The 26,442-nt window shown below is 47.5% G+C and overlaps 1 protein-coding gene across 4 annotated transcripts in view; it reads left to right on the plus strand.

Moving 5' to 3' along the window:
* Positions 1-26,442, plus strand: part of tasp1 (taspase, threonine aspartase, 1) — a 115,695-nt gene that overhangs the window by 11,621 nt on the left and 77,632 nt on the right. For all 4 annotated transcript variants that reach the window (XM_090201766.1, XM_090201767.1, XM_090201769.1 and 1 more), the window contains exons 6-9: positions 2,379-2,463; positions 2,784-2,863; positions 11,819-11,928; positions 26,040-26,159. In XM_090201766.1, the coding sequence (XP_090057892.1) occupies positions 2,379-2,463; positions 2,784-2,863; positions 11,819-11,928; positions 26,040-26,159 (395 nt within the window). The remainder of the gene's footprint in view (positions 1-2,378; positions 2,464-2,783; positions 2,864-11,818; positions 11,929-26,039; positions 26,160-26,442) is intronic.

The following is a 26,442-nucleotide window of genomic DNA, read 5'->3' on the forward strand; positions in this document are numbered from 1 at the left end:
GTTTATCAACAGGACAATGACCCAACACCTCCAGGCTGTGTAAGGGCTATTTGACCAAGAAGGAGAGTGATGGAGTGCTGCATCAGATGACCTGGCCTCCACAATCACTCGACCTCAACCCAAATCAGATGGTTTGGGATGAGTTGGACCGCGGAGTGAATGAAAAGCAGCCAGCAAGTGCTCAGCATGTCTGGGAACTCCTTCAAGACTGTTGGAAAAGCATTCCAGGTGAAGCTGGTTGAGAGAATGCCAAGAGTGTGTAAAGCTCTCATCAAGGCAAAGGGTGGTTACTTGGAAGAATCTCAAATATAAAATATACTTTGATTTTAACACTTTTTTTGGTTACTACATGATTCCATATGTGTTAGTTCATAGTTTTGACGTCTTCACTATTATTCTACAATGTAGAAAATAGTAAAAAATAAAGAAAAACATTTGAATTAGTAGGTGTAGCCAAACTTTTGACAAACTTATTTTTGTACTTTTTGTGTGTGTGGGGGGGCACTAACTTCTTAAAATTCTACACATTTTGCCATGGGGTGGAGAGAAAATGTTACTGTTTTAAAGCTAATTTCCTACAATGCTAAGCATTTTGCCATGGGGTGGAGAGAAAATGTTACTGTTTTAAAGCTAATTTCCTACAATGCTAAGCATTTTGCCATGGGGTGGAGGGAAAATGTTACTGTTTTAAAGCTAATTTCCTACAATGCTAAGCATTTTGCCATGGGGTGGAGGGAAAATGTTACTGTTTTAAAGCTAATTTCCTACAATGCTAAGCATTTTGCCATGGGGTGGAGAGAAAATGTTACTGTTTTAAAGCTAATTTCCTACAATGCTAAGCATTTTGCCATGGGGTGGAGAGAAAATGTTACTGTTTTAAAGCTAATTTCCTACAATTCTAAGCATTTTGCCATGGGGTGGAGAAAATGTTACTGTTTTAAAGCGAATTTCCTACAATGCTAAGCATTTTGCCATGGGGTGGAGAGAGAATGTTACTGTTTTAAAGCTAATTTCCTACAATGCTAAGCATTTTGCCATGGGGTGGAGAGAAAATGTTACTGTTTTAAAGCTAATTTCCTACAATGCTAAGCATTTTGCCATGGGGTGGAGAAAATGTTACTGTTTTAAAGCTAATTTCCTACAATGCTAAGCATTTTGCCATGGGGTGGAGAGAAAATGTTACTGTTTTAAAGCTAATTTCCTACAATGCTAAGCATTTTGCCATGGGGTGGAGGGAAAATGTTACTGTTTTAAAGCTAATTTCCTACAATGCTAAGCATTTTGCCATGGGGTGGAGAGAAAATGTTACTGTTTTAAAGCTAATTTCCTACAATGCTAAGCATTTTGCCATGGGGTGGAGAGAAAATGTTACTGTTTTAAAGCTAATTTCCTACAATGCTAAGCATTTTGCCATGGGGTGGAGAAAATGTTACTGTTTTAAAGCTAATTTCCTACAATGCTAAGCATTTTGCCATGGGGTGGAGGGAAAATGTTACTGTTTTAAAGCTAATTTCCTACAATGCTAAGCATTTTGCCATGGGGTGGAGAGAAAATGTTACTGTTTTAAAGCTAATTTCCTACAATGCTAAGCATTTTGCCATGGGGTGGAGAAAATGTTACTGTTTTAAAGCTAATTTCCTACAATGCTAAGCATTTTGCCATGGGGTGGAGAGAAAATGTTACTGTTTTAAAGCTAATTTCCTACAATGCTAAGCATTTTGCCATGGGGTGGAGGGAAAATGTTACTGTTTTAAAGCTAATTTCCTACAATGCTAAGCATTTTGCCATGGGGTGGAGAGAAAATGTTACTGTTTTAAAGCTAATTTCCTACAATGCTAAGCATTTTGCCATGATTTATGACACGTTCATATGTCTGGGGAGGTCTCGTACGTGGACCAAAATGTGGACGGCCTTTGGGTTCACCAGAACCAGGATTAATAAACACTGGTCTAATGGACTAATCCATCTCATCATTAGCTGCGGTGCTGGGTTCTCCCTTCAAGCATTTTTTTAAAATGTTTTTTTAATTTAACCTTTATTTATCTAGGCAAGTCAGTTAAGAACACATTCTTATTTACAATGACGGCCTGGGAACAGTGGGTTAACTGCCTTGTTTTAGGGACAGAACGACAGATTTTCACCTTGTCAGTTCGATCTAGCAACCTTTCGGTTACTTGGCCCAACGCTCTAACCACTAGGCTTCCTGCCGCGTGAACGACTACCTGCTGATTTCTTGGTTTATTACATAAGAACAGCCGAGTGAACGTGTGTTTACGCCGTCCTAACCACAGAACATGGCCTGGTGGATCTATATGTACCATGGAGACAGGGACCTATGTAAAACCCCTTGATTCACAACCTTTCTGTTTCCTGTGCAGGTATAAACAACCCAGTGCTGGTGGCCAACAGGTTACTGAGTGAAGCCCAGAAAGGAAAGCTGTCAGCCGGACGAATACCCCCCTGGTAAACATCTCTTTTAAAAAATTATTTAAAAAAAAACACTTTTGTCCAGTATTTTGTCTTACCTTTCACAGATTTACTTTGTGGAGCTCAATGTAACCCAGGAGGCTCTTATCTATTTCTGTAACGATCACTGGCACAGCAGTAACACTCTACTAACTCGCAAGGGAATTAATGGTGAAAAGGATATCTGAAATGACTGAGAGAACATATAATCCAACCGGGGCCAAGAGCTAGAGGTGTGATTTAATCTCTGTGATCTCTGCGATGGATTTCCTCCACTGAAAGTATCACTTATTGTCCTTTTTTTTTTATCTCTTAAGCTTTCTAGTGGGTCGAGGAGCACATGACTGGGCTGTGAACCATGGGATACCTCCTTGTCCCTCAGAGAAGATGGCTACCAGTGAGTATCTGTCAATCAGTCAATCATGTTTTCTAGCTGGGAGGGGGGGGGGGGGGGGCGGTCCAAATCCTGACGTGTGAGTGACCATGTAAATGAGAGTAAATCAACATTGTTTTCCTAACCTTTTGAGTGAACCTGACTGCGTGGTAGTGACCAGCCTGACCGCGTGGTAGTGACCAGCCTGACCACGTGGTAGTGACCAGCCTGACCACGTGGTAGTGACCAGCCTGACCGTGTGGTAGTGACCAGCCTGACCGTGTGGTAGTGACCAGCCTGGCCGTGTGGTAGTGACCAGCCTGGCCGTGTGGTAGTGACCAGCCTGGCCGTGTGGTAGTGACCAGCCTGGCCGTGTGGTAGTGACCAGCCTGACCGTGTGGTAATGACCAGCCTGACCGTGTGGTAGTGACCAGCCTGACCGCGTGGTAGTGACCAGCCTGACCACGTGGTAGTGACCAGCCTGACCACGTGGTAGTGACCAGCCTGACCACGTGGTAGTGACCAGCCTGACCACGTGGTAGTGACCAGCCTGACCACGTGGTAGTGACCAGCCTGACTGTGTGGTAGTGACCAGCCTGACCGTGTGGTAGTGACCAGCCTGACCGTGTGGTAGTGACCAGCCGGTTTGAAGCGTGCCTCCATGTTAGTTGTAGTTTTAGGGTGTTTGAAGCGTGCCTCCATGTTAGTTGTAGTTTTAGGGTGTTTGAAGCGTGCCTCCATGTTAGTTGTAGTTTTAGGGTGTTTGAAGCGTGCCTCCATGTTAGTTGTAGTTTTAGGGTGTTTGAAGCGTGCCTCCATGTTAGTTGTAGTTTTAGGGTGTTTGAAGCGTGCCTCCATGTTAGTTGTAGTTTTAGGGTGTTTGAAGCGTGCCTCCATTGTTATTTGTAGTTTTAGGGTGTTTGAAGCGTGCCTCCATGTTATTTGTAGTTTTAGGGTGTTTGAAGCGTGCCTCCATGTTAGTTGTAGTTTTAGGGTGTTTGAAGTGTGCCTCCATGTTAGTTGTAGTTTTAGGGTGTTTGAAGCGTGCCTCCATGTTATTTGTAGTTTTAGGGTGTTTGAAGCGTGCCTCCATGTTATTTGTAGTTTTAGGGTGTTTGAAGCGTGCCTCCATGTTATTTGTAGTTTTAGGGTGTTTGAAGCGTGCCTCCATGTTATTTGTAGTTTTAGGGTGTTTGAAGTGTGCCTCCATGTTAGTTGTAGTTTTAGGGTGTTTGAAGCGTGCCTCCATGTTATTTGTAGTTTTAGGGTGTTTGAAGCGTGCCTCCATGTTATTTGTAGTTTTAGGGTGTTTGAAGCGTGCCTCCATGTTATTTGTAGTTTTAGGGTGTTTGAAGCGTGCCTCCATGTTATTTGTAGTTTTAGGGTGTTTGAAGCGTGCCTCCATGTTATTTGTAGTTTTAGGGTGTTTGAAGCGTGCCTCCATGTTATTTGTAGTTTTAGGGTGTTTGCACGCGAAAGCTCTGATGCATGTCAGAGTGATGTGTTGTCAACATTAACAGGCCAATCCTTAGTTCCACAGTTGAGATCAATGTATTTACTGTACTGGAGAACACACACACACACACACACACGCACGCCTCTTGAACTTTTGGACAATAGACTAGATGCTGATTGGCATGGTCTCACCCAATAATACACCCGTATTGCATTGTTTGAAAGAGAACAGTTTAGAAAGAGCTTATATTTTTATCTGACTGTGTTTTCGTAAGGGCTCTTGCCAGAGTATACTCTTGTTGCCCTGGTCAAAAGCAGTTCACTACGTAGGGAATAGGGTGCTGTTTGTGACAGCCTTGATGTCTGGTCATTTCAAGCCATTCTCTTTTACTCCATTGGTGAATAATTCAGAGGATATAATGAGTTTACACATCTGGTAGTGGTACTCCCTCGCTCGCTCTCCTCGCTCCACTCTCTCTCTGTGTGTCTCTCTCTCTCTCTGTGTCTCTCTGTGTCTCTCTGTGTCTCTCTCTCTCTCTCTCTCTCTCTCTCTCTCTCTCTCTCTCTGTGTGTCTCTCTCTCTTTCTCTGTGTCTCTCTCTCTCTGTCTCTCTCTCTCTGTCTCTCTCTCTCTGTGTCTCTCTCTCTGTGTCTCTCTCTCTGTGTCTCTCTCTCTGTGTCTCTCTCTGTCTCTCTCTCTCTGTGTCTCTCTCTCTCTCTCTCTCTCTCTCTGTGTCTCTCTCTCTCTCTCTCTCTCTCTCTCTGTGTCTCTCTCTCTGTGTGTCTCTCTCTCTCTCTCTCTGCGTCTCTCTCTCCCCTCTTCCCCCCTCTTTCTCTCCCTTCCTCTCCCTCTCCCCCCCCTTTCTCTCCCTCTCTCCCCCCTCTTTCTCTCCCTTCCTCTCCCTCACCCCCCCCTCTTTCTCTCCCTCTCTCCCCCCCTCTCCCTCCCTCTGGTTGCCATTGGCTCTATGTTATTTTTACTAAGCCTGATTGCATTCCATTTAATTGTCTAAATGACTTAATTGCCCAGATTTGATTTCCTAGCTACTCTTTGATTCAATTGTTTTTATAAACTTATTTGATAGGTGGCCTCAATTTAGATTTGGTTTGTTTTCTGGAAGTCATTAAACCTTAATAAGGATTTAGTAACATACATCATTGGTAGTCTGGATACTGAGTTGACTGTTTATGGTCTCTCCCTGCCTCACACAGTCTAGATTAGAACCAGAATTATATTTTATTGTCTCAAAGGTCGTTCTGTTATAGCAGACTGGGGGGTAAAAGGGTCGTTCTGTTATAGCAGACTGGGAGGTAAAGGGTCGTTCTGTTATAGCAGACTGGGAGGTAACGAGTCGTTCTGTTATAGCAGACTGGGAGGTAACGGGTCGTTCTGTTACAGCAGACTGGGAGGTAACGGGTCGTTCTGTTATAGCAGACTGGGAGGTTATGGGTCGTTCTGTTATAGCAGACTGGGAGGTAACGAGTCGTTCTGTTATAGCAGACTGGGAGGTAACGAGTCGTTCTGTTATAGCAGACTGGGAGGTAACGGGTCGTTCTGTTACAGCAGACTGGGAGGTAACGGGTCGTTCTGTTACTGCAGACTGGGAGGTAACGGGTCGTTCTGTTATAGCAGACTGGGAGGTTAAGGGTCGTTCTGTTATAGCAGACTGGGAGGTTAAGGGTCGTTCTGTTATAGCAGACTGGGAGGTAACGGGTCGTTCTGTTATAGCAGACTGGGAGGTTAAGGGTCGTTCTGTTATAGCAGACTGGGAGGTTAAGGGTCGTTCTGTTACAGCAGACTGGGAGGTAACGGGTCGTTCTGTTATAGCAGACTGGGAGGTAACGGGTCGTTCTGTTATAGCAGACTGGGAGGTAACGGGTCGTTCTGTTGGGAGGTAACGGGTCGTTCTGTTGGGAGGTAACGGGTCGTTCTGTTGGGAGGTAACGGGTCGTTCTGTTGGGAGGTAACGGGTCGTTCTGTTGGGAGGTTAAGGGTCGTTCTGTTGGGAGGTAAAGGGTCGTTCTGTTACAGCAGACTGGGAGGTAACGGGTCGTTCTGTCGGTAGGTAAAGGGTCGTTCTGTTATAGCAGACTGGGAGGTAACGGGTCGTTCTGTTGGGAGGTAACGGGTCGTTCTGTTATAGCAGACTGGGAGGTAAAGGGTCGTTCTGTTATAGCAGACTGGGAGGTAAAGGGTCGTTCTGTTGGGAGGTAAAGGGTCGTTCTGTTGGGAGGTAAAGGGTCGTTCTGTTATAGCAGACTGGGAGGTAAAGGGTCGTTCTGTTATAGCAGACTGGAGGGTAAAGGGTCGTTCTGTTATAACAGACTGGGAGGTAAAGGGTCGTTCTTTTGGGAGGTAAAGGGTCGTTCTGTTGGGAGGTAAAGGGTCGTTCTGTTACAGCAGACTGGGGGGTAAAGGGTCGTTCTGTTGGGAGGTAAAGGGTCGTTCTGTTATAGCAGACTGGGAGGTAAAGGGTTGTTCTGTTGGGAGGTAAAGGGTTGTTCTGTTACAGCAGACTGGGAGGTAAAGGGTCATTCTGTTGGGAGGTAAAGGGTCGTTCTGTTGGGAGGTAAAGGGTCGTTCTGTTATAGCAGACTGGGAGGTAAAGGGTTGTTCTGTTGGGAGGTAAAGGGTCGTTCTCTTATAGCAGACTGGGAGGTAACGGGTCGTTCTCTTATAGCAGACTGGGAGGTAACGGGTCGTTCTGTTATAGCAGACTGGGAGGTAAAGGGTCGTTCTGTTATAGCAGACTGGGAGGTAACGGGTCGTTCTGTTATAGCAGACTGGGAGGTAACGGGTCGTTCTGTTATAGCAGACTGGGAGGTAAAGGGTTGTTCTGTTGGGAGGTAAAGGGTCGTTCTGTTACAGCAGACTGGGAGGTAACGGGTCGTTCTGTTATAGCAGACTGGGAGGTAACGGGTCGTTCTGTTATAGCAGACTGGGAGGTAAAGGGTCATTCTGTTGGGAGGTAAAGGGTCGTTCTGTTGGGAGGTAAAGGGTTGTTCTGTTGGGAGGTAAAGGGTTGTTCTGTTACAGCAGACTGGGAGGTAAAGGGTCATTCTGTTGGGAGGTAAAGGGTCGTTCTGTTGGGAGGTAAAGGGTCGTTCTGTTATAGCAGACTGGGAGGTAAAGGGTTGTTCTGTTGGGAGGTAAAGGGTCGTTCTCTTATAGCAGACTGGGAGGTAACGGGTCGTTCTCTTATAGCAGACTGGGAGGTAACGGGTCGTTCTGTTATAGCAGACTGGGAGGTAAAGGGTTGTTCTGTTATAGCAGACTGGGAGGTAACGGGTCGTTCTGTTATAGCAGACTGGGAGGTAACGGGTCGTTCTGTTATAGCAGACTGGGAGGTAAAGGGTTGTTCTGTTGGGAGGTAAAGGGTCGTTCTGTTACAGCAGACTGGGAGGTAACGGGTCGTTCTGTTATAGCAGACTGGGAGGTAAAGGGTTGTTCTGTTATAGCAGACTGGGAGGTAAAACTAACAACCTATACAAATACAGTAGAGAAGGGTAAAGAGTTCTTCAGAAAAACAGGATCAAGTTGAAGACTCTTTTTTTTTCCAAACTCCACTACATGACCAAAACAATGTGGACACCTGCTCATCCAACATCTCATTCCAAAATCATCCATCCACCTGACAGGTGTGGCATTTCAAGAAGCTGATTAAACAGCACGATCATTACACAGGTGGACCTTGTGCTGGGGATCAATAGAAGGCCACTCTCTAAAATGTGAAGTTTTGTCACGCAACACAATGCCACAGATGTCTCAAGTTTTGAGGGAGCGTGCAATTGGCATGTTGACGGCAGGAATGTCCACCACAGCTGTTGTCAGAGAATTTAATGTGGATTTCTCTACCGTAAGCTGCATTCAACGTCGTTTTACAGAATTTGGCAGCTCGTCCAACTGGCCTCATAACCACAGACCGTGTGTAATGCCAGCCCAGGACCTCCACATCCATCTTGTGCACCTGTCCTCCAAGGCCCCACCCCACCCATGGCTGTTCACCTGTCCTCCATGGCTGTTCACCTGTCCTCCATGGCTGTTCACCTGTCCTCCAAGGCTGTTCACCTGTCCTCCATGGCTGTTCACCTGTCCTCCATGGCTGTTCACCTGTCCTCCATGGCTGTTCACCTGTCCTCCATGGCTGTTCACCTGTCCTCCACATGGCTGTGCACCTGTCCTCCACATGGCTGTGCACCTGTCCTCCATGGGTGTTCACCTGTCCTCCATGGCTGTTTCCCTGTCCTCCATGGCTGTTCACCTGTCCTCCAAGGCTGGTCACCTGTCCTCCACATGGCTGGTCACCTGTCCTCCAAATGGCTGTTTACCTGTCCTCCACATGGCTGTTTACCTGTCCTCCACATGGCTGTTTACCTGTCCTCCACATGGCTGTTTACCTGTCCTCCACATGGCTGTTTACCTGTCCTCCACATGGCTGTTTACCTGTCCTCCACATGGCTGTTTACCTGTCCTCCACATGGCTGTTTACCTGTCCTCCACATGGCTGGTCACCTGTCCTCCACATGGCTGGTCAGCTGTCCTCCACATGGCTGGTCACCTGTCCTCCACATGGCTGTTAACCTGTCCTCCACATGGCTGTTCACCTGTCCTCCATGGCTGTTCACCTGTCCTCCATGGCTGGTCACCTGTCCTCCATGGCTGTCCACCTGTCCTCCATGGCTGGCCACCTGTCCTCCATGGCTGTTCACCTGTCCTCCATGGCTGGTCACCTGTCCTCCAAGGCTGGTCACCTGTCCTCCATGGCTGGTCACCTGTCCTCCAAGGCTGGTCACCTGTCCTCCAAGGCTGGTCACCTGTCCTCCAAGGCTGGTCACCTGTCCTCCAAGGCTGGTCACCTGTCCTCCATGGCTGTTCACCTGTCCTCCATGGCTGTTCACCTGTCCTCCATGGCTGTTCACCTGTCCTCCATGGCTGTTCACCTGTCCTCCACATGGCTGTTCACCTGTCCTCCACATGGCTGTGCACCTGTCCTCCACATGGCTGTGCACCTGTCCTCCATGGGTGTTCACCTGTCCTCCATGGCTGTTTCCCTGTCCTCCATGGCTGTTCACCTGTCCTCCAAGGCTGGTCACCTGTCCTCCACATGGCTGGTCACCTGTCCTCCAAATGGCTGTTTACCTGTCCTCCACATGGCTGTTTACCTGTCCTCCACATGGCTGTTTACCTGTCCACCCATGGCTGTTTACCTGTCCTCCACATGGCTGTTTACCTGTCCTCCACATGGCTGTTTACCTGTCCTCCACATGGCTGTTTACCTGTCCACCCATGGCTGTTTACCTGTCCTCCACATGGCTGTTTACCTGTCCTCCACATGGCTGTTTACCTGTCCTCCACATGGCTGGTCACCTGTCCTCCACATGGCTGGTCAGCTGTCCTCCACATGGCTGGTCACCTGTCCTCCACATGGCTGTTAACCTGTCCTCCACATGGCTGTTCACCTGTCCTCCATGGCTGTTCACCTGTCCTCCATGGCTGGTCACCTGTCCTCCATGGCTGTCCACCTGTCCTCCATGGCTAGCCACCTGTCCTCCATGGCTGTTCACCTGTCCTCCATGGCTGTTCACCTGTCCTCCAAGGCTGGTCACCTGTCCTCCAAGGCTGGTCACCTGTCCTCCAAGGCTGTACACCTGTCCTCCAAGGCTGTACACCTGTCCTCCAAGGCTGTACACCTGTCCTCCAAGGCTGTACACCTGTCCTCCAAGGCTGTACACCTGTCCTCCAAGGCTGGTCACCTGTCCTCCATGGCTGTTCACCTGTCCTCCAAGGCTGTACACCTGTCCTCCAAGGCTGTTTACCTGTCCTCCATGGCTGGTCACCTGTCCTCCAAGGCTGTTTACCTGTCCTACAAGGCTGTTCACCTGTCCTCCAAGGCTGGTCACCTGTCCTCCAAGGCTGGTCACCTGTCCTCCAAGGCTGTACACCTGTCCTCCAAGGCTGTTCACCTGTCCTCCATGGCTGTTCACCTGTCCTCCAAGGCTGTTCACCTGTCCTCCAAGGCTGTACACCTGTCCTCCAAGGCTGTACACCTGTCCTCCAAGGCTGTTCACCTGTCCTCCATGGCTGTTCACCTGTCCTCCAAGGCTGTACACCTGTCCTCCAAGGCTGTACACCTGTCCTCCAAGGCTGTTCACCTGCCCAGTCATGGGAAATCCATAGATTAGGGCCTAATTAATTTATTTAATTGGACCGATTTTCCTGAAATGTTCTGTAACTCAGAAAAATCTTTGGAATTGTTGCATGTTGGGTAAATTTTTTGTTTGAGTAGTTTAGATTAGGAATTATAACCCTTGCCACCAGGGGGCGTATGTAGTCTGTTGTCTGACCTACCACCATCATCAGACCCAGACAAGACCACCTTCAACTAATCACCTGGCACATAAAATAACTCATAGAGGAAATCTGCTTTCACTTTTTGTGTGTCTATCTCATCTTGCCTTCCCTCTACAGTATATGAGCTATGTGCTCTGTTACCTTCCCTCTACAGTATATGAGCTATGTGTTCTGTGTTGCCGTCCCTCTACAGTATATGAGCTATGTGCTCTGTTACCTTCCCTCTACAGTATATGAGCTATGTGCTCTGTTACCTTCCCTCTACAGTATATGAGCTATGTGTTCTGTTACCTTCCCTCTACAGTATATGAGCTATGTGTTCTGTTACCTTCCCTCTACAGTATATGAGCTATGTGTTCTGTTACCTTCCCTCTACAGTATATGAGTTGTTCTGTGTTGCCTTCCCTGTACAGTATATGAGCTATGTGCTCTGTTACCTTCCCTCTACAGTATATGAGTTGTTCTGTGTTGCCTTCCCTGTACAGTATATGAGCTATGTGCTCTGTTACCTTCCCTCTACAGTATATGAGTTGTTCTGTGTTGCCTTCCCTGTACAGTATATGAGCTATGTGTTCTGTGTTACCTTCCCTCTACAGTATATGAGCTATGTGCTCTGTTACCTTCCCTCTACAGTATATGAGTTGTTCTGTGTTGCCTTCCCTGTACAGTATATGAGCTATGTGCTCTGTTACCTTCCCTCTACAGTATATGAGTTGTTCTGTGTTGCCTTCCCTGTACAGTATATGAGCTATGTGCTCTGTTACCTTCCCTCTACAGTATATGAGTTGTTCTGTGTTGCCTTCCCTGTACAGTATATGAGCTATGTGTTCTGTGTTACCTTCCCTCTACAGTATATGAGCTATGTGCTCTGTTACCGTCCCTCTACAGTATGAGTTGTTCTGTGTTGCCGTCCCTCTACAGTATATGAGCTATGTGTTCTGTGTTGCCTTCCCTCTACAGTATATGAGCTATGTGTTCTGTTACCTTCCCTCTACAGTATATGAGCTATGTGTTCTGTGTTGCCGTCCCTCTACAGTATATGAGCTATGTGTTCTGTTAACGTCCCTCTACAGTAAATGAGCTATGTGTTCTGTTACCTTCCCTCTACAGTATGAGTTGTTCTGTGTTACCTTCCCTCTACAGTATATGAGCTATGTGTTCTGTGTTGTCTAGAGTTCAGTCTATCGGCCTACAAGAGGAACAAGCACAAGATGGAGCTGGCAGAGAAGGTGGATACGGGGTTTAATCATCACAGTAAGAAGAGACGACAAGCAAGTGAAACCGTGAGTAGCTCCCTTCCTACACCCCACTTCAGCACCTGGTCAGAGTCATCAACCATGTCACCTGTCTCAAGACAAGATGACGTGGGGAGCATCTCGGGTCGGATTTCCCCGGACACAGATACAGTCACGAGCACTTTCAATGGATCATTTAGAGTTATTTTAGTCCAGTCTTAATCTGTGTCCAGGAAACCAGTCCTTTAGTGTTTCACTTGTGCCATAATATTACTGTCAACTGACTAAAAATATATATTTTTAAATGCAGTAAGTAATTAGTGAGGTGTGGTCAGAGAGATGCTGACTGTTTGATTAAATAAACATTTACCCCCACAGTGATGTCCTCCACTCTACACATTTACCCCCACAGTGATGTCCTCCACTCTACACATTTACCCCCACAGTGATGTCCTCCACTCTACACATTTACCCCCACAGTGATGTCCTCCAATCTACACATTTACCCCCACAGTGATGTCCTCCACTCTACACATTTACCCCCACAGTGATGTCCTCCACTCTACACATTTACCCCCACAGGGATGTCCTCCACTCTACACATTTACCCCACAGTGATGTCCTCCACTCTACACATTTACCCCCACAGTGATGTCCTCCACTCTACACATTTACCCCCACAGTGATGTCCTCCACTCTACACATTTACCCCACAGTGATGTCCTCCACTCTACACATTTACCCCCACAGTGATGTCCTCCAATCTACACCTTTACCCCCACAGTGATGTCCTCCACATTTACCCCACAGTGATGTCCTCCACTCTACACATTTACCCCCACAGTGATGTCCTCCACTCTACACATTTACCCCCACAGTGATGTCCTCCACTCTACACATTTACCCCCACAGTGATGTCCTCCACTCTACACATTTACCCCCACAGTGATGTCCTCCACTCTACACATTTACCCCCACAGTGATGTCCTCCACTCTACACATTTACCCCCACAGTGATGTCCTCCACTCTACACATTTACCCCACAGTGATGTCCTCCACTCTACACATTTACCCCCACAGTGATGTCCTCCACTCTACACATTTACCCCCACAGTGATGTCCTCCACTCTACACATTTACCCCACAGTGATGTCCTCCACTCTACACATTTACCCCACAGTGATGTCTTCCACTCTACACATTTACCCCCACAGTGATGTCCTCCACTCTACACATTTACCCCCACAGTGATGTCCTCCACTCTACACATTTACCCCACAGTGATGTCCTCCACCCTACACATTTACCCCCACAGTGATGTCCTCCACCCTACACATTTACCCCCACAGTGATGTCCTCCACTCTACACATTTACCCCACAGTGATGTCCTCCACTCTACACATTTACCCCCACAGTGATGTCCTCCACTCTACACATTTACCCCCACAGTGATGTCCTCCACTCTACACATTTACCCCCACAGTGATGTCCTCCACTCTACACATTTACCCCCACAGTGATGTCCTCCACCCTACACATTTACCCCCACAGTGATGTCCTCCACTCTACACATTTACCCCCACAGTGATGTCCTCCACTCTACACATTTACCCCCACAGTGATGTCCTCCACCCTACACATTTACCCCCACAGTGATGTCCTCCACTCTACATATTTATCCCCACAGTGATGTCCTCCACTCTACACATTTACCCCACAGTGATGTCCTCCACTCTACACATTTACCCCACAGTGATGTCCTCCACTCTACACATTTACCCCACAGTGATGTCCTCCACTCTACACATTTACCCCACAGTGATGTCCTCCACTCTACATATTTACCCCACAGTGATGTCCTCCACTCTACACATTTACCCCCACAGTGATGTCCTCCACTCTACACATTTACCCCCACAGTGATGTCCTCCACTCTACACATTTACCCCACAGTGATGTCCTACATATTTACCCCACAGTGATGTCCTCCACTCTACACATTTACCCCACAGTGATGTCCTCCACTCTACACATTTACCCCCACAGTGATGTCCTCCAATCTACACCTTTACCCCCACAGTGATGTCCTCCACATTTACCCCACAGTGATGTCCTCCACTCTAAACATTTACCCCCACAGTGATGTCCTCCACCCTACACATTTACCCCCACAGTGATGTCCTCCAATCTACACATTTACCCCACAGTGATGTCCTCCACTCTACACATTTACCCCACAGTGATGTCCTACATTCTACACATTTACCCCACAGTGATGTCCTACATATTTACCCCACAGTGATGTCCTCCACTCTACACATTTACCCCCACAGTGATGTCCTCTACACATTTACCCCCACAGTGATGTCCTCCACTCTACACATTTACCCCCACAGTGATGTCCTCCACTCTACACATTTACCCCCACAGTGAATTCCTCCACTCTACACATTTACCGCCACAGTGATGTCCTCCACTCTACACATTTACCCCCACAGTGATGTCCTCCACTCTACACATTTACCCCCACAGTGCTGTCCTCCACTCTACACATTTACCCCCACAGTGATGTCCTCCACCCTACACATTTACCCCCACAGTGATGTCCTCCACCCTACACATTTACCCCCACAGTGATGTCCTCCACTCTACACATTTATCCCCACAGTGATGTCCTCCACTCTACACATTTACCCCACAGTGATGTCCTCCACTCTACACATTTACCCCACAGTGATGTCCTCCACTCTACACATTTACCCCACAGTGATGTCCTACACATTTACCCCACAGTGATGTCCTCCACTCTACACATTTACCCCACAGTGATGTCCTCCACTCTACACATTTACCCCCACAGTGATGTCCTCCAATCTACACCTTTACCCCCACAGTGATGTCCTCCACATTTACCCCACAGTGATGTCCTCCACTCTAAACATTTACCCCCACAGTGATGTCCTCCACTCTACACATTTACCCCCACACTGATGTCCTCCAATCTACACATTTACCCCACAGTGATGTCCTCCACTCTACACATTTACCCCACAGTGATGTCCTACATATTTACCCCACAGTGATGTCCTCCACTCTACACATTTACCTCCACAGTGATGTCCTCTACACATTTACCCCCACAGTGATGTCCTCCACTCTACACATTTACCCCCACAGTGATGTCCTCCACTCTACACATTTACCCCCACAGTGAATTCCTCCACTCTACACATTTACCGCCACAGTGATGTCCTCCACTCTACACATTTACCCCCACAGTGATGTCCTCTACACATTTACCCCCACAGTGATGTCCTCCACCCTACACATTTACCCCCACAGTGATGTCCTCCAATCTACACATTTACCCCCACAGTGATGTCCTCCACTCTACACATTTACCCCCACAGTGATGTCCTCCACTCTACACATTTACCCCCACAGTGATGTCCTCCACTCTACACATTTACCCCCACAGTGATGTCCTCCACCCTACACATTTACCCCCACAGTGATGTCCTCCACTCTACACATTTACCCCCACAGTGCTGTCCTCCACTCTACACAATTACCCCCACAGTGATGTCCTCCACCCTACACATTTACCCCCACAGTGATGTCCTCCACCCTACACATTTACCCCCACAGTGATGTCCTCCACTCTACACATTTACCCCCACAGTGATGTCCTCCACTGTACACATTTACCCCCACAGTGATGTCCTCCACTCTACACATTTACCCCGCAGTGATGTCCTCCACTCTACACATTTACCCCCACAGTGATGTCCTCCACTCTACACATTTACCCCACAGTGATGTCCTACATATTTACCCCACAGTGATGTCCTCCACTCTACACATTTACCCCACAGTGATGTCCTCCACTCTACACATTTACCCCACAGTGATGTTCTCCACTCTACACATTTACCCCCACAGTGATGTCCTCCAATCTACACCTTTACCCCCACAGTGATGTCCTCCACATTTATCCCACAGTGATGTCCTCCACTCTAAACATTTACCCCCACAGTGATGTCCTCCACTCTACACATTTACCCCCACAGTGATGTCCTCCAATCTACACATTTACCCCCACTCTACACATTTACCCCCACAGTGATGTCCTCCACTCTACACATTTACCCCCACAGTGATGTCCTCCACTCTACACATTTACCCCCACAGTGATGTCCTCCAATCTACACATTTACCCCACAGTGATGTCCTCCACTCTACACATTTACCCCACAGTGATGTCCTCCAATCTACACATTTACCCCACAGTGATGTCCTCCAATCTACACATTTACCCCCACAGTGATGTCCTCCACTCTACACATTTACCCCACAGTGATGTCCTACATATTTACCCCACAGTGATGTCCTCCACTCTACACATTTACCCCCACAGTGATGTCCTCTACACATTTACCCCCACAGTGATGTCCTCCACTCTACACATTTACCCCCACAGTGATGTCCTCCACTCTACACATTTACCCCCACAGTGAATTCCTCCACTCTACACATTTACTGCCACAGTGATGTCCTCCACTCTAATACATTTACCCCCACAGTGATGTCCTCTACACATTTACCCCCACAGTGATGTCCTCCACCCTACACATTTACCCCCACAGTGATGTCCTCCACTCTACACATTTACCCCCACAGTGATGTCCTCCACTCTACACATTTACCCCCACAGTGATGTCCTCCACTCTACACATTTACCCCCACAGTGATGTCCTCTACACATTTACCCCCACAGTGATGTCCTCCACTCTACACATTTACCCCCACAGTGATGTCCTCCACTCTACACATTTACCCCCACAGTGCTGTCCTCCACTCTACACATTTACCCCCACAGTGATGTCCTCCACTCTACACATTTACCCCACAGTGATGTCCTCCACTCTACACATTTACCCCCACAGTGATGTCCTCCACTCTACACATTTACCCCCACAGTGATGTCCTCCACTCTACACATTTACCCCACAGTGATGTACTCCACTCTACACATTTACCCCCACAGTGATGTCCTCCACCCTACACATTTACCCCCACAGTGATGTCCTCCACCCTACACATTTACCCCCACAGTGATGTCCTCCACTCTACACATCCAGTCCTAAATCCAATGTCCTCCTGTAATCCAAGGTGCTGCCAGATGACTATGTTGAGGAAACCACACACACACACACATACAGTCCTGTAATCTGATGTCTGCCAGATGACTATGTTGAGGAAACTATACACACACACACACACACACACACACACACCCAGTCCTGTAATCTGTAGTCCGCCAGATGCCGATGGGAGGGAACCCACAGTATAATGATGACCTGGAGATATGAGGGTGTGGAGACCTCAATTACTCACAAAGACATCACACACTCATAGTTACACAGGCACACACAGACACACACACACACACACACACACTGAATTCTTGCAATGAGACAACTAAACGTAGAAGGTGTTTAAAATGACCGTCCCTTTCGTTGACCGCCACGTTCTCAGACACACAACGAGGGAGAGGCCATGCAGATGGGCAGTAGTAGCTGTCGTTACATAAACACGGTGAAGTAGCTTTCTCTCTTCATAGTGCCACTGTGTCTCTGTGCTCCTCTGACACTCTGTCCCCGTGCTCAAGAGCTCCCAAGGATAACCTGCCTAAATGACTATAGCATGACTATCTGTAGCCATGAAATGTATTTGAAAAGGCTGGTCATGGCTCACGTCAACACCATTATCCCAGAAACCCTGGACCCACTCCAATTCACATACCTCCCCCACAGATCCACAGATGATGATGCAATCTGTATTGCACTCCACACTTCCCTCTCCCATCTGGACAAGAGGAACACCTATATGTGAGAATGCTGTTTATTGACTACAGCTCAGCGTTCAACACCATAGTAACCGCCAAGCTCGTCAATAAGCTAAGGACCCTGGGACTAAACACCTCCCTCTACAACTGGATCCTGGACTTCTTGACGGGCCGCCCCTAGGTGGTGAGGGTAGATAGCAACACTAACACAACACTGACCTTAAACACTGGAGCTCCCCAGGGGTGCGTGCTCAGTCCCCTCCTGTACTCCTTGTTCACCCACGACTCCAACACCATCATTAAGTTTGCTGATGACACGACAGGGAGGAGGTCAGAGGACTGGCATTGTGGTGCCAGGACAACAACCTCTCCCTCAACGTGAGCAAGACGAAGGAGTTGATCGTGGAGTACAGGAAAAGGAGGGCTAGGCATGCCCCCATCCACATCGATGGGGCTGTAGTGGAGCAGGTGAACAGCTTCAAGTTCCTCGGTTTCCACATCACTAAGGAATTAAGCACACCAACGTGAATAGGGCACAACAACGCCTCTTCCCCCTCAGCAGGCTGAAAAGATTTGGGCCTCAGATCCTCAAAGTTCTACAGCTGCACCATCGAGAGCATCTTGACTGACTGTATCACCGCCTGGTATGGCAACTGCTTGGCATCTGACCGCAAGGCACTACAGAGGGTAGTACGTACGGCCCAGTACATCACTGGGGCCAAGCTTCTTGACATCCAGGACCTCTATACCAGGCGGTGTCAGAGGAAGGCCCTAAAAAGACTCCAGCAACACCAGGTGGCTTCTGAAATGGTCAAAGACTTTTCTCTGCTACCGCACGGCAAGCGGTACCAATACACCAAGTCTGGAACCAACAGGACCCTGAACAGCTTTTACCCCCAAGCCATAAGACTGCTAAACACACACACACGCGCGCACACACACACTTCCTGCTAAACTGAACAAAAAAGAGAAACGCAACATGCAACAATTTCAAATATTTTACCAAGTTACAGTTCATATAAGGAAATCCGTCAATTTAAATAAGGCCCTTTAATTAGGCCCTAATTGATGGATTTCACATGGGCCTGGGAGGGAATAGGCCCACCCACTTGGGAGCCGGCCAGGCCCAGCCAATCAGAATGAGTTTTTACCCGCCAAAGGGCTTTATTATAGACAGAAATACTTCTCAGCACCCCCCCCCCCCCCCCCCCCCCCCCCAACCCTCATCAGAAGATCCCGCTTGTGAAGAAGCCAGATGTGGAGGTCCTGGGCTGGCCTGTTTTCCAAATTGGTAGAGAATTGAACGTTAAATTCTCTGGCAACAGCTCTGGTGGATATTTCTGCAGTCAGCATGCCAATTGCACGCTCCCTCAACTTGACACATCTGTGGTATTGTGTTGTGTGACAAAACTGCACATTTTTGTGTGGCCTTTTATTGTCCCAAGCAGAAGGTGCACCTGACTTTGACTTAGCCATTCTAACACCTGGATATGTTTATTTTTGAACCATTCCATTGTAGATTTTGCTTTATGTTTTGGATCATTGTCTTGTTGGAAGACAAATCTCCGTCCCAGTCTCAGGTCTTTTGCAGACTCCATCAGGTTTTCTTCCAGAATGGTCCTGTATTTGGCTCCATCCATCTTCCCATCAATTTTAACCATCTTCCCTGTCCCTGCTGAAGAAAAGCAGGCCCAAACCATGATGCTGCCACCACCATGTTTGACAGTGGGGATGGTGTGTTCAGCTGTGTTGCTTTTACGCCAAACATAACGTTTTGCATTGTTGCCAAAAAGTTCAATTTTGGTTTCATCTGACCAGAGCACCTTCTCCCACATGTTTGGTGTGTCTCCCAGGTGGCTTGTGGCAAACTTTAAACAACACTTTTTATGGATATCTTTAAGAAATGGCTTTCTTCTTGCCACTCTTCCATAAAGGCCAGATTTTTGATTTGTTAAAAAAGTTTGAAATATCCAATAAATGTCGTTCCACTTCATGATTGTGTCCCACTTGTTGTTGATTCTTCACAAAAAAATACAGTTTTATATCTTTATGTTTGAAGCCTGAAATGTGGCAAAAGGTCGCAAAGTTCAAGGGGGCCGAATACTTTCGCAAGGCACTGTGTATGTATATATATATATATATATATATATAATTACACACACAGAATAATAAATTATATATATATATATATATATGATGACAGCTTTGCACACTTCTGGGCATTCTCTCAACCAGCTTCATGAGGTAGTCACCTGGAATGCATTTCAAATAACAGGTGTGCCTTGATAATTTGTGGACTTTCTTTTCTTAATGCGTTTGAGCCAATCAGTTGTGTTGTGACAATGTAGGGGAGGTATACAGAAGATAGCCCTATTTGGTAAAAGACCAAGTCCATATTATGGCAAGAACAGCTCAAATAAGCATTGAGAAACAACAGTCCATCATTACTTTAAGACATGAATGTCATTCAATACAGAAAATATCAAGAACTTTGAAAGTTTCTTCAAGTGCAGTCACAAAACCCTCAAGCGCTTGGATGAAACTGGCTCTCATGAGGACCACCACAGGAAAGGAAGATCCAGAGTTACCTCTGCTGCAGAGGATAAGTTCATTAGAGTTACCAGCCTCAGAAATTGCAGCCCAAATAAATGCTTCAGAGTTCAAGTAACAGACACATATCAACTGTTCAGAGGAGACTGCGTAAATCCGGCCTTCATGGTTGAATTGCTGCAAAGAAACCACTACTAAAGGACACCAATAAGAAGAAGAGACTTGCTTGGGCCAAGAAACACAAGCAATGGACATTAGACCGGTGGAAATCTGTCATTTTGGTCTGATGAGTCTAAATTTTAGATTTTTGTTTCCAACCGCTGTGTCTTTGTGAGACGCAGAGTAGGTGAACGGATGATCTCTGCATGTGTGGTTCCCACCGTGAAGCATGGAGGAGGAGGTGTGATGGTGTGGGGCTGGTGACACTGTCAGTGATTTATTTAGAATTCAAGGCACACTTAACCAGCATGGCCTCCACAGCACTCTGCAGTGATACGCCATCCCATCTGGTTTGAGCTTAGTGGGACTATCATTTGTTTATCAACAGGACAATGACCCAACACCTCCAGGCTGTGTAAGGTCTATATGACCAAGAAGGAGAGTGATGGAGTGCTGCATCAGATGACCTGGCCTCTACAATTACCCGACCTCAACCCAATTGAGATGGTTTGGGATGGACCGCGGAGTGAAGGAAAAGCAGCCAAGAAGTGCTCAGCATATGTGGGAACTCCTTCAAGACTGTTGGAAAAGCATTCCTCGTGAAGCTGGTTGAGAGAATGAGAATGAAGTAGGTGTGTCCAAACCTTTGACTGTAATGGAATTGCGTTCCATTCTGTTCCATTTTGGACACATCCATGGTAGCTAGCAATCTACACCCTATACAACTGACATGGTAGCAAGCAATCTACACCCTATACAACTGACATGGTAGCTAGCAATCTACACCCTATACAACTGACATGGTAGCTAGCAATCTACACCCTATACAACTGACATGGCAGCTAGCAATCTACACCCTATACAACTGACATGGTAGCTAGCAATCTACACCCTATACAACTGACATGGTAGCTAGCAATCTACACCCTATACAACTGACATGGTAGCTAGCAATCTACACCCTATACAACTGACATGGCAGCTAGCAATCTACACCCTATACAACTGACATGGTAGCTAGCAATCTACACCCTATACAACTGACATGGCAGCTAGCAATCTACACCCTATACAACTGACATGGTAGCTAGCAATCTACACCCTATACAACTGACATGGTAGCTAGCAATCTACACCCTATACAACTGACATGGTAGCTAGTAATCTACACCCTATACAACTGACATGGTAGCTAGCAATCTACACCCTATACAACTGACATGGTAGCTAGCAATCTACACCCTATACAACTGACATGGTAGCTAGCAATCTACACCCTATACAACTGACATGGTAGCTAGCAATCTACACCCTTTACAACTGACATGGTAGCTAGCAATCTACACCCTATACAACTGACATGGTAGCTAGCAATCTACTCCCTATACAACTGACATGGCGATTGAGGCAGTTCACTTGTAGTTTTCCCCCACATACTAGGTCTATGTTGTTGTTTACCAAGTTAACATTATGATTCATCAGAATTAAGTTTGATTAATCCTGAACTATTCCAAGAAGAGAGAATTCATTGAACAGAGAGAACTGTATTAGGTGTGTTGTTTGTTGGCTAGTGGAGGTGTCAGTTGGCTAGTGGAGGTGTCAGTTGGCTAGTGGAGGTGTCAGTTGGCTAGTGGAGGTGTCAGTTGGCTAGTGGAGGTGTCAGTTGGCTAGTGGAGGTGTCAGTTGGCTAGTGGAGGTGTCTGTTGGCTAGTGGAGGTGTCAGTTGGCTAGTGGAGGTGTCTGTTGGCTAGTGGAGGTGTCTGTTGGCTAGTGGAGGTGTCTGTTGGCTAGTGGAGGTGTCTGTTGGCTAGTGGAGGTGTCAGTTGGCTAGTGGAGGTGTCAGTTGGCTAGTGGAGGTGTCAGTTGGCTAGTGGAGGTGTCTGTTGGCTAGTGGAGGTGTCTGTTGGCTAGTGGAGGTGTCAGTTGGCTAGTGGAGGTGTCTGTTGGCTAGTGGAGGTGTCAGTTGGCTAGTGGAAGTGTCAGTTGGCTAGTGGAGGTGTCAGTTGGCTAGTGGAGGTGTCTGTTGGCTAGTGGAGGTGTCTGTTGGCTAGTGGAGGTGTCTGTTGGCTAGTGGAGGTGTCTGTTGGCTAGTGGAGGTGTCAGTTGGCTAGTGGAGGTGTCAGTTGGCTAGTGGAGGTGTCAGTTGGCTAGTGGAGGTGTCAGTTGGCTAGTGGAGGTGTCTGTTGGCTAGTGGAGGTGTCTGTTGGCTAGTGGAGGTGTCTGTTGGCTAGTGGAGGTGTCTGTTGGCTAGTGGAGGTGTCTGTTGGCTAGTGGAGGTGTCTGTTGGCTAGTGGAGGTGTCTGTTGGCTAGTGGAAGTGTCAGTTGGCTAGTGGAGGTGTCTGTTGGCTAGTGGAGGTGTCTGTTGGCTAGTGGAGGTGTCTGTTGGCTAGTGGAGGTGTCTGTTGGCTAGTGGAGGTGTCTGTTGGCTAGTGGAGGTGTCTGTTGGCTAGTGGAGGTGTCTGTTGGCTAGTGGAGGTGTCTGTTGGCTAGTGGAGGTGTCAGTTGGCTAGTGGAGGTGTCAGTTGGCTAGTGGAGGTGTCATAGAGGACTAGTTTTGAAAAGGGTTTTCGATTTGCTTTCCTAGGCTCCTCCCCTGGCTCCTCCTCCGTAATGTTGTAGCCTAAACCTACTGGATAGTTCATATGTCGTGGTGCTCTGCTTTCCCATGGCAGGATTGAGGCCTAGTTGAGCCATCATGAGATGATGACAATCAGTTGGTGGCTGCACCAGACTGTCGTTGTTGTAGAAGTATTAAAACAACGTCAATTTAGTCCATTTTTACGGTTTTGAGTTTTTACTTAACAATATGTTTTGTAGGTTATTTTTGCGATCATATCCTTTAAAAAAAAGAAATTGAACTTGAACTTTATAGCACACCAATTCAAAACCGCTTCCATTTGAGGAATCTAGTGCTGTGAATATGAGCTGTGTCAGAATGTGTTTTTAAGAGAGAGAGAGAGAGTGAGTGCGTAGAGTTTGTACTCAGAGAACCGTGTTGATTTCATAAAATTTTTTTGATTTCAGCTGGTCTGGTTCTGATTTTCATACAGCAATGTTATTATGTCTCTGTGTTTGCCAAGCCATAAAAATGTTCCCATTTTTTAATTTCTCACTGATTTAAAATAAAGAAAAGAAAATCTGAGACACAAACACCTGTTCCACATGTGAAAACCATGTGGATTACGGACAGAGAAGAGTGGAACTTTTAGAAATTGAATTGCACATAACTAATAATATCTTACTTTAATAGATTTTGACATACTTTTGGTCATGTAGTGTATGTGGACCAGATCCCACTCATTGCTCATGGATCTGTGCTATAGCAGCACACAAGTAGAATTCAAATGCATGCTGGGCCGGGCACGCCCTGAGCCTGTGAAGTGAGCGCTACTGGAGCGGGCGAGAAGGCCGTCTCTTCAGCCTTTGGGAATGTCGCACCACGCTCCAGTCAAATTGTGCTCCATTCCTTGCTCTGTTCATATACTCTGATGTGGACACCTGCTCGTCGAACATCTCATTCCAAAATCATGGGCATTAAAAATGGAGTTGGTCCCACCCTTTGCTGTTATAACAGCCTCCACTGTTCTGGGAAGGCTTTCCACTAGATGTTGGAATATTGCTGCGGGGACTTAATTCGATATTTGTACCCCTTTTTTCTCCCCAAATTAGTGGTATCCAATTGGTAGTTACAGTCTTGTCCTATCGCTGCAACTCCTGTGCGGACTCGGGAGAGGCGAAGGTCGGGAGACGTGAGTCCTCCGAAACACAACCCAGCCAAGCCGCACTGCTTCTTGACACAATGCTTGCTTAACCCGGAAGCCAGCCGCACCGGAGAAAACACCGTACACCTTGCAACCGTGTCAGCTTGCACTGCGCCTGGCCCGTGGCAGGAGTCGCTAGAGCGCGATGGGACAAGAACATCCCTGCCGGCCAAACCCTCCCCTAACCCGGACGATGCTGGGCCAAACCCTCCCCTAACCCGGACGACGCTGGGCCAAACCCTCCCCTAACCCGGACGACGCTGGGCCAACCCCTCCCCTAACCCGGACGACGCTGGGCCCTCCCCTAACCCAGACAACACTCGGGCCAAAACCTCCCCTAACCCAGACAACACTCTGGCCAAACCCTCCCCTAACCCAGACAACACTTGGGCCAATTGTGCGCCGCCCCATGGGTCTTCCGGTCACGGACGGCTGCGACAGAGCCTGAACTCAAACCAGGATCGCTAGTGGCACAGCTAGCACTGCGATGCAGAGCCTTAGACCGCTGCGCCACATGGGAGGCCTTGTGTGCTCGATGTTATACACCTGTCAGCAACGGGCGTGGTTGAAATAGCAGAATCCACTAATATGAAGGGTAGTCCGCATACTTTAGTATGTATAGTGTGTCTGACGTTCAAGAAAGGTTTGACTAAAATCCTTAAGATCTACAGCATAATGTCCATGTATCTTATGAAAAGGAGCTGTCTTTGCCTGATACATGTTCAGTCTGATGTGAGACTGCTGGCTGTTAGTGAGGAGTCCCTGGAGACTGCTGGCTGTTAGTGAGGAGTCCCTGGAGACTGTTGGCTGTTAGTGAGGAGTCCCTGGAGACTGCTGGCTGTTAGTGAGGAGTCCCTGGAGACTGCTGGCTGTTAGTGAGGAGTCCCTGGAGACTGCTGGCTGTTAGTGAGGAGTCCCTGGAGACTGCTGGCTGTTAGTGAGGAGTCCCTGGAGACTGCTGGCTGTTAGTGAGGAGTCCCTGGAGACTGCTGGCTGTTAGTGAGGAGTCCCTGGAGACTGCTGGCTGTTAGTGAGGAGTCCCTGGAGACTGTTGGTTTAATACAATGTGTTTCTGTACAGGGTTTGTTTTGCAAAGGCTTGTATCTGAATCTTTAAACACAGGTTCTCACACACAGACAGACAGACAGACACGGGGAGAGAGAGAGTCTGTGGAAGAGCGATTCATCATGCCATCCACCGGCCTTTCCCTCGGCTCCAATTCACCAACAAGCCCCTTCCAAAGAAAACCCCAATCAGTGAAGGAAAACAAACGGTTCAGAAGAACAACAGAGAATGAACAGTTGAAAAATTTGAGAGGAGAGAAGGATAAATGATTTCCTGATCGTGTTAATGTTGAACCTGGGTCCATTTCAATGGACTATTCCCATGTCTGGTGGTCGAGGAAAGATGTCTGAGCAAAATATGCTCATTCCTATCTTTAGAACGTCTAGAAGTCTTTGAGCTAAGCATGATCGATTGAGTTTGCCTTGGCCATAGCGTTCACACTTCATGTTTTATGGAGAGAGGGATATTGTCAGCCACTGTATGTATATTCACCACCATGCTTAAGAGACCTACTGTTGGATAGAACCTCTGTACGTTATGTCTACTCAATTATATTGATTTAATTTGATCGTTATTCTGATCATTTTAAAGGTGAATCCTAACATCTGCTTGATTCGATTTTGAACTTAGCCCTTGATTTCAATGGGGAGACTAAGTTAAAAGTTGACCTCTGGTGGGAGTTAAGATTCACCTTTTAATGGGCCTTGTTTTCCTCTTGGAGTCGGTGTGTGAATGAATGTTTTCTGAGTCGCCCGATCTTGTTTTCCCTTTAGGAGAATGGATCAGGGTTGCTGGACACGGTGGGAGCGATCGTAGTGGACAGAGAAGGGAACGTGGCAGCTGCAGTGTCCAGTGGGGGTTTAGCCATGAAACACCCAGGCAGGGTGGGACAGGTACAGTAACCATGTCCTCTGGGTGGGACAGGGACAGTAACCATGTCCTCTGGGTGGGACAGGGACAGTAACCATGTCCTCTGGGTGGGACAGGGACAGTAACCATGTCCTCTGGGTGGGACAGGGACAGTAACCATGTCCTCTGGGTGGGACAGGGACAGTAACCATGTCCTCTGGGTGGGACAGGGACAGTAACCATGTCCTCTGGGTGGGACAGGGACAGTAACCATGTCCTCTGGGTGGGACAGGGACAGTAACCATGTCCTCTGGGTGGGACAGGGAC

This window comes from Oncorhynchus mykiss, chromosome 16 (assembly GCF_057628025.1).
Source record: "Oncorhynchus mykiss isolate SJ-2025 chromosome 16, ASM5762802v1, whole genome shotgun sequence".
Lineage (NCBI taxonomy): Eukaryota > Metazoa > Chordata > Actinopteri > Salmoniformes > Salmonidae > Oncorhynchus > Oncorhynchus mykiss.